The sequence below is a fragment of the Anopheles bellator genome, chromosome 1, assembly GCF_943735745.2.
Source record: "Anopheles bellator chromosome 1, idAnoBellAS_SP24_06.2, whole genome shotgun sequence".
Lineage (NCBI taxonomy): Eukaryota > Metazoa > Arthropoda > Insecta > Diptera > Culicidae > Anopheles > Anopheles bellator.
The window spans coordinates 27,288,836-27,296,660 of NC_071285.1; the positions used below are offsets into that span (position 1 = coordinate 27,288,836).

At 51.4% G+C, this 7,825-nt stretch overlaps 1 protein-coding gene across 1 annotated transcript in view; it reads left to right on the top strand.

Annotated features, from left to right (window-relative positions):
* Positions 1-7,825, top strand: part of LOC131215354 (methylcytosine dioxygenase TET) — a 141,583-nt gene that overhangs the window by 120,062 nt on the left and 13,696 nt on the right. Inside the window, 1 exon segment of the mRNA XM_058209741.1 lies at positions 2,909-3,448. Coding sequence (XP_058065724.1) covers positions 2,909-3,448 — 540 coding nt within the window.

Below are 7,825 nucleotides of genomic sequence, written 5' to 3' on the forward strand. Positions count from 1 at the left end.
GGGGGGTTGGCTCACAAAGAGTTTGCTAAACTCGCCCTCCCCCGAACCTGCCGTTTCACACACCTACACAAAGCGCGTCTATAGGTTTGGAACTACAAAAACCCACAGACCGAACTCTACGGACACCCGATGGCCCCAGCCCGAAGGGCAACGCCTCGCTCGTCGCTGCCTGTGAAACACTATAAATCACACTCTCCACACAGACACACACACACACACACGGTGGGGGGCACAAAATGGCGGAACTAGCCTCCCCCGAGAGAGGGAAGCGAACTTTCAAAACTTGTCGCAGCGGAGGAGCCATCAGGATTTCGCGCAGCGCAGCGGCGAGTCCCTGGCGCGTTTTCTTCTTCGCTTTATCATCACCACCCCCTCCCCACACACACATACAGAGTGTGCGTATGTGTGTGCCGCTCGCCGCTTTGTGTACGGGAAAATTGATTGCCGCAGAAATTAATGGTCCGTAAGAGTCAAATTTTCCAAAACCATACCCCCATACCAACCGACCGGCCAACGCGTGTGTGCGTCTGAGGGCCGAGATTGCTAAACAATCAGGACACGGGTCAGGGGCGGCCAGAAAGGCTGGTGGCGGCGAGGACGACCCCCCCTCCCTCATTCTCAGTCGTGCGGAATGCGAAAGGTTTGCCAAAACCTTCCCCCATCGACCGCGCCGATGATGGGGATACAAATTCTGTTTTTTTTCGTTATGGCGTGGGCTCCGACCTCCCATGCAACGTACCGCCACCCACCGCCGCCACACGCGCGGTGCGCCACAGGATAACGGATGAATAATAACGATAATTAAAGCTGCACCAGGAAGGGGGTCCCACGAAGACAAGACCCACCGAAGACACCGTGGTGGTGTGTGCCTCCTTTGCGCCCGAAGCCAACCGGCATCGGCTTCGGGCAGTGCGGCAACAAAGTTTCGGAACAGAGCGAAGATATTTCCAGCAGAGCAAACGCGTCACTTATTGTCCAATTAAGGCTAAGGCTGAAGCACGAGCCAATTGGGGGTCATTTATAGGGCCGACTATCTAACATGCAATGAACGAGTTCGGTAAACCAAAGATATAGCGTTCGCGAATGGTCGAAGTTGGTGACAGCGTTGGGATACGTTACGTCTCAAACGATACGGTACGTGGCGACACGTTTTCCTCGAGGGTCCCTAGGCCTTCTCGTCCCTAGAACTAGAACAGATAATCGATAAGCGCCTCAAATCAGACCGTAGATTGGGCAAGTACCGATTAATCGATTACTGACCGAAAGACGTAGGTTCGAATCACGCAAGGGCATCAACTTGAGAGCACCGCGAATTCTTCTGTAGTTCGCGTGGGATATTAACCGGGTCTCCTGGTAAGGCGTCTCTCGTAACGGGCATTGGATGTCTACGAGCAATCTGTGAGAGGGAAAACGAAAGCAATTTCCATTCGGTGTTGGAGTCTCAGTTCAACAACTTTATCGCCCCACTGTTGGGTGCGTATGTTGCCGCCTCGGCAAAGATGTATTTTTATCGAACCCGAACGAACGATGCAGCTTCTTTCCCTCTAAGCCGGGCGATGCATTGTGCGTTGTTGGATTTTCTGCACTTCAGCGAAGAAAGAGAGAGAGGGAGAGAGAGAGAGAGGCAAGCAAAATGGCAATCCGGTCTCGGGTCGCTCCGCTCCTGGCCAGGGGGAAATGAATTGTTATTAATACCATTAATTAGTATTTACTATTATTAGACAGTCTCGCGCGCGGCGGAGGCTCACGGCCTGGGCGGCCGTTGTTGCTGCTGCCCGCCACCTTCACAGGACTGTGTTTTTCCCCTAGGTTTAGTTTATAGTTTTCCATTCGCGCCCTCTCTCTCTCTCGTGCACTCGCTCGCTCTCTCTTTCTAGTTGACGGTGGCCGCGCACTCTCTGCGATGGCAATATATTTTTATTTTCGCTCGCTCGAAGAAGCGGCAACGGTGGCGGCTGACCGGGGGGGTGCCAACTTCCTTTAAGACGCCGACGGCACGGACGGGATGCAGGAAAAATCATAATTTATTAATAAATAGTGTTTCCTAAGACCAATTTATCTTCATTTGCTGGGCTGGGCCCGAATGTGGAAATGTGCGCGTTGCGCTCTGTTTGGCATCGTGTGAGTTCGGTGGCGCCATTTTGTGCAATTTTATGCGGTGGGCTTAAACTCTCCCGGAGGCTGCGGCCACTAGCTTCTGCTTTGTGTGTTTCCCGTAAGCGACCGAATTGCAACATAAACATAAAGCATCATTTCGTAGCAGGAACCTCCCTGCGACTACGGGAACCTTAATGCAGGGGCTAGCATTATGATGAGAGGTAAATTGACTGGATTGATTGGGTTTTTAAACAAATCTCACGTTTATTACATCCAAATAAAAAATCTACTTTCTTTAAAATATGTGCCATTTGGGAAAAACCAAGTCTGTGGTGAGTTAGCCGAATGTGAAGCCAATCCTTTTCCTGGCTTCCTTCAAATGGGTCAGCTGATGGTAGCTTTGCATAACAGCCTCATAGTAGAGTAGCTCATAATAGATCAAACTCCTTGGATCCCACCAAACCAGGAGTAGCTAGGGAGCTGGCTTTTTGATTCGCATTCAACTGAACCGCAAGTTATTGCTACGTTTGAGTGTCCTCTTCGCCCAAGTTCCATTGTCGTAAAACTTCTTCCGTGGTGAAGCAACGAAATCCTTGACCAGGTGTCAAAACAACCACTGACAGTCAAATGAACAGCTGGAGCCATCGGGTATTTATGTTTATTATTGAAATCTCACCCGTCGAAGGGTCAAGGAATGGCATCGAGAATCGTGGAATTATGTCTTGAGTGTGTGATTAGAAGTTGACTGTAGCAGATATTAGCAGTGTTGCGCCTAACCCGTGTCGTGTGTTCTCATCGCTTTCTCCCGCAGAGTGGCCGCGGTCGTAAGGCACTGAATCTCGGCGCCACCCCGAAGAACGCTCCCCCGAACGCCGCCGTCAGTCCGGCCCCGGCTTCGCTCCCGCACCCGTCGCCGAACACGACCACCGGCACGCCGTCGACGCCAAATGCGGTGCAGGTGCAGCAGGCGAACCAGGTGCAACAGCAGCAGCAGCAGCAGCAGCAGCAACTGGTGACTGTCACCGGGGCCCAGACCAACAGCGGCGGCAACAGTAGCGGCGCCGGTTCAGGAGCAGCAGCGCCGCCACCGAACAGTGCCCTGCTAGCCAGCGCCGGCCAGAGTCAGCACCAGCACCAGCAGCACCAGCACCAGCAGCAGGCCCAGCTGCAACAGCACCTCGCCCGCCATCCCCCTATACCAGGCGCTCCACCCCCCGGCGGGGGCCTCCAACAGCAGCAGCAACAGCAACAGCAGCAGCAGCATCAGCAGCAGCAACACCTGGCGCAGTCCATCGTCATCAAGAGCGAAGCGGGCGACAACACCATGAAGGATCAGCCGCAGCAACCGATGGTGAGTTCCCAGAATTCTTCGATTCAGCAAGGGATAGGAAGGGAGGGAAAGTGCACTTGGGGGGCGGTGAAGGGAGGTCCGCTCGATTGTGTGTACTTTCAATTAAAAACTTGATTATAAGCCGGTGTGCTCGCGAGATCCCGAAACTTTTCCCACCGATAGAGTAAAACGGCTCTTTCCGGCGTCAGCCTCGCCATGTGGCAGAGTTAGCGGAAGTTTTACCAAGCACACCTCCAATTGGGGTGGTGGGACAAATGGAAAATAGAAGAAAAATTGCTTCGTTCCGGAATTCAGGAGGTCCTTTGACGCGGACACCAGATACAGAAGTGCGTATCGCAGTTTTGGGCCGCGAAGTTTGACAACTTACGACTTACCAACCAGCGGGGACTCTAATCCATCACGGGGGCGAGGCACCATCCACCTTCCTTCCACCCCCACAAAAATACACCTGACTCTCTACGGCAAGGAAAAACATATTTTGGCGTAGTGGGAAAAGGTTTTCTCGCTCGGCACCGGGATTTTCCGCATCTATTATTCGGCGGGCAACTAGCCCGCCCGCCCTTCGGTACACCTGCGCTACCCCCGCCCCCCTTGTCCATGATTGGATGGCGGACCGGGTCGTAGCCGGTGGCGGGCGAAGGACGGGGGGTACGCGCTCTAAGAGGAAAAGCTAATTTTGGGTTTTCTCGTTGATGAATTTTTTGGCCGCGCCTAGTGCCTGTGAGACCCGTGATCGAACGCCCAGCCCCCTCACCACCACCACCACCACCCGCACAAGGATAACGGGCTGGCCGAAAATGAGTTTTCTGCACAAACAAAAAAAAAAAAAGAAAACGGAAACGAGGCGGACGAGCGGCGGCACTCAGTTTTTGGGTGGAAAATGAGAAAACCCGAAGCTCGGGCCGTCGTCGGTGATGAGCCTGCACTTTGTTTATTCATCAGCGGGGGTGAGTGCTCTTTTCTTCCGCTCTCCTCCCCCTCTTTTCGCCCGTCGCACCACCCGTACGTGTAGTGGAAAATTTCCCGGAGAAAAAGGAACTCCGGAAAATCGGCGTGGGGCGAGGTAATAATAATCTTGTTCCGGGCCACGGAGCGCCAGCCCCGTCGTGGATATATGTGAAGTCCTCGGCGGCCCCCCTCGCCCCCGGGTGACCTCGGTCGCCGCCGGCCTTGGTTTTTAATAAATATTAAGCTCCGGAAAATGGGGACGGCCGCGGTGGCGATGGTGGTGGCAGTGGCAGAGAAGTATGATGAATATTGCGCCAGGCACAGCGCCACGCACCGACCGACGAATGAATGACGATTTTTGGTGGTTGATGGCCGACGTGCGCGGTGGCTGCGGATGGTGCGCTCTCGTCGTCCGCCTGGAATGGGTTGGAGGAAAAGTTGTTTTATTAAATTTTTTTCTTCTTCATCTCGGTTTCGGCTTCGGCTAATACTTTCCCGTGGTGTCCCCGGCGTGCGCAAACATGATGGCGGTGGGGTGGTTCGGGCGCCCACCCCGAAATTTGCTTACATTGCGCGAGGAAATTATATCCAAATATTTCACTTTCATCAAACGCGAGTTTCCTTTATTTGGAAAAAAGGAGCGAGAAAACCGGTGAGGGCCAAAATAATATCAGCACCACGCGCTCCCGATGTCATCGCGGGCGCATCTTTTGCTTACGTCACAGAGCACTGACGGCAGAAGCCGGGCGCGCAGTCTGGGAGGACCACGTGGAACAAACGCGCAACCGAAATTGGGTGACCCGTGGGTTCGAACTGGGATCTAGTTCCTGATAAACTTGCCTATTACCCGGGCTGGCTACCCGAATTTCTAGAACGAAGGTGCCCCTAAGCCACGTCGCTGTCATCAGGTCACCATTGTCACAATTGGCGGCACGGCACGGGCGGTATCTGGAGGGTGTTATCAACTTATTTTCAAAGTAAAATAACGGTTTAGAACAGTTGGCGAACTATATGGTTTTATAAATGGACACCATGTTCTTGTGGTGCTGTGGAATTGAAACTCTGCTAAGAGAAGGAACCGTAACCACACAAAATATTTGGCGCGCTCTGCGTAGAACTCCGCTGCATGTTTCAATCCCGCCCAGCTGTGGAAAAGAAGTTCCAATTTTGAACGTGGCTAGGGAGGCAACGTTTATTCTGTTAAATTATGTGGGGTATTCTCAGATATAGTCGAAGTTGATAGTTGACATGCCCATATGTTCTCAATGGTTGGCTGCTCTGGACGTACTTTTGTAGATAGTCTTAAAACTCGGGGATATCATCATCCCCGAGTAGTCATGCCGTATACTTGTAGCTCGTGGATTACTACTCAATCCTATTGCAGAGGGAAGTCTTCATCAATAAGACTTCTTCGTTCGTTCATTTTTGCTTTCATCAAGTTTTAGTAAGCTGCAACGACCAGCAAAGATGCTACTTTCGTGAACACAATGCATTTGTAGACCAAAATGTTGCCTTTGAAATTTATTTCGTAATGTTCCTTCAGCAACAACAACAGCGAAAAGGTTTAATGCCTGTAGAGGCTTGAGGCAACAATTCGTCAGTCCATAGCACTTTTGCCCTTTTGAGTTAGGGAGGTTTCAAAGCATGTCCAAGGCAAAATACCATTCGTTTTGACATGCACCGAAGGGATCTTGTAAACCTTCTGAACGAAGTGTTTATTGATTGTTGTGTTGGCGAATAAAAGAGGACTTTTAGTTGCCACTATACGTTTATCGGCACGTTTTGTTGCTAATTTCCTACACCCAGCAGCTGACCATGATCTTCATTTTCATAGCCCTTGATTATTTAGGCAACCTTTGCCAACGACTGGAGTCGAATACTTTTTTGCAATATCCTTGTTAAGTTTATCATTTAAACTTACGTCTATGACTATTTGACGTTCTGCATCGATTAGTATCTCTTTTTTGGGGGGTTCTGTCTTACATTTTACTAGCTGAGATAAAGATGATGTTTTGTGTATTCTTCATTGCATTTTTCTCACTCTTCTCACTATTCTGCATTTAATATTCTAAAACGTATAACGTAATTATTATCCACAAATATCTAAATCAACACTAGTTGGTTGAATATACCGAGTTGGTTTCATTGAAATCGGAAACTTAAAGCGTCAAACTTCAAATAAACTTTATTTCGCGCCCCTCAAATTCAGTTCAATTGCTGCGTAAGGTTAAATCAAAATATCTCTTAGTCGTCACAAAATATTACTTTTAGACCCCTAAATTAACATCTGAGAATTCAACATCTGAACAGAAAGATTCCGTAACAGATTTCCTTACATTCTGACGTATTATCCAATCGGATTTTCGCAGAAAAACGTGGCTCAAAGATCTGATGTTTTGGGGGACCCCCCGGTATTATTAGCTGAGGATCGCCACGACTTTTGAGGTCTCCTTTGGGGGAAAAGTTTATCATCGAAGGTGTGTGGTGCTCATCTCCAGTTTTCATGAAACGCTCGACCCAAAGCATTATTTGGGCGCCGGATTCTTATGTCCGTCCGACCGGAGCAAGAAGGATTGTGGGGGCATCAGGACGCAGGGGTAGGAGGCTCGCGGCCGACGGAGGCTACCTTTTGACGTAACGCGCCACACCTCTTGGAGTTCCTCGCGATACCCCCGCGCACACACGTTCTTCGGTGCGTTCTTTTTCGGGGCCAACCATCTTCACCTTGTGTCCTTCTTGTGAAGGAGTGAGACGGAAAGAGAGAGAGAGAGACAGAGAGAGGCAGTGCGTGGTTGCCGTTGCCGCCGGTCGATGTTTTCCTTTTTTTGTCGGTATCGCCAAAACCTTCTCCTGCGGCTGTTGGCCAAGTGTCACCGGCACCGGGCTCGTGTTGGTGGTAGTGGTGTTGGGTGAGGAGGGGGGGGGGGCAAATAATAATGAATTATGTACGTGCACACACACAAACACACACGGAGGAGACGCACATGTCGGCGGATGGCGCACGGCGGACGGGAACTAATGGTGTAAAGGTCGTAGGAAGGACAGCGGGGGGGCGGAGGGGGAAGACATTACCCCGGCCCCGGTGTGCCGGCTCCGCTGCTGGCAAGGACATTCTGGGCGCCCGGGGAGGGGTGGGTGGCGAATTTTCGGAGGGGAGACTAATGAAAAGCTTATGTGTACATAGAGAGAGCCGCACGAGGGTGGGGTGCCGAAGGGGGGGAGGTGGTGCGGGGGGCTGGGTGGCGGCGTGGTACATAAGATGACGATAGTTAAGCGTTCGTCGACCGACCCGAGCGACGGAGGACGGAGGACGGAAAATCGGCAGGGAACTGTAGCTCTATGTGTGTGTTTAGTGAGTGGTAGGATAGGCCGCTCCTTGGCAAGGGCGGGTGGGTGGTAGTAGGGGTGGAAAAGGAAAATTAATAGTGC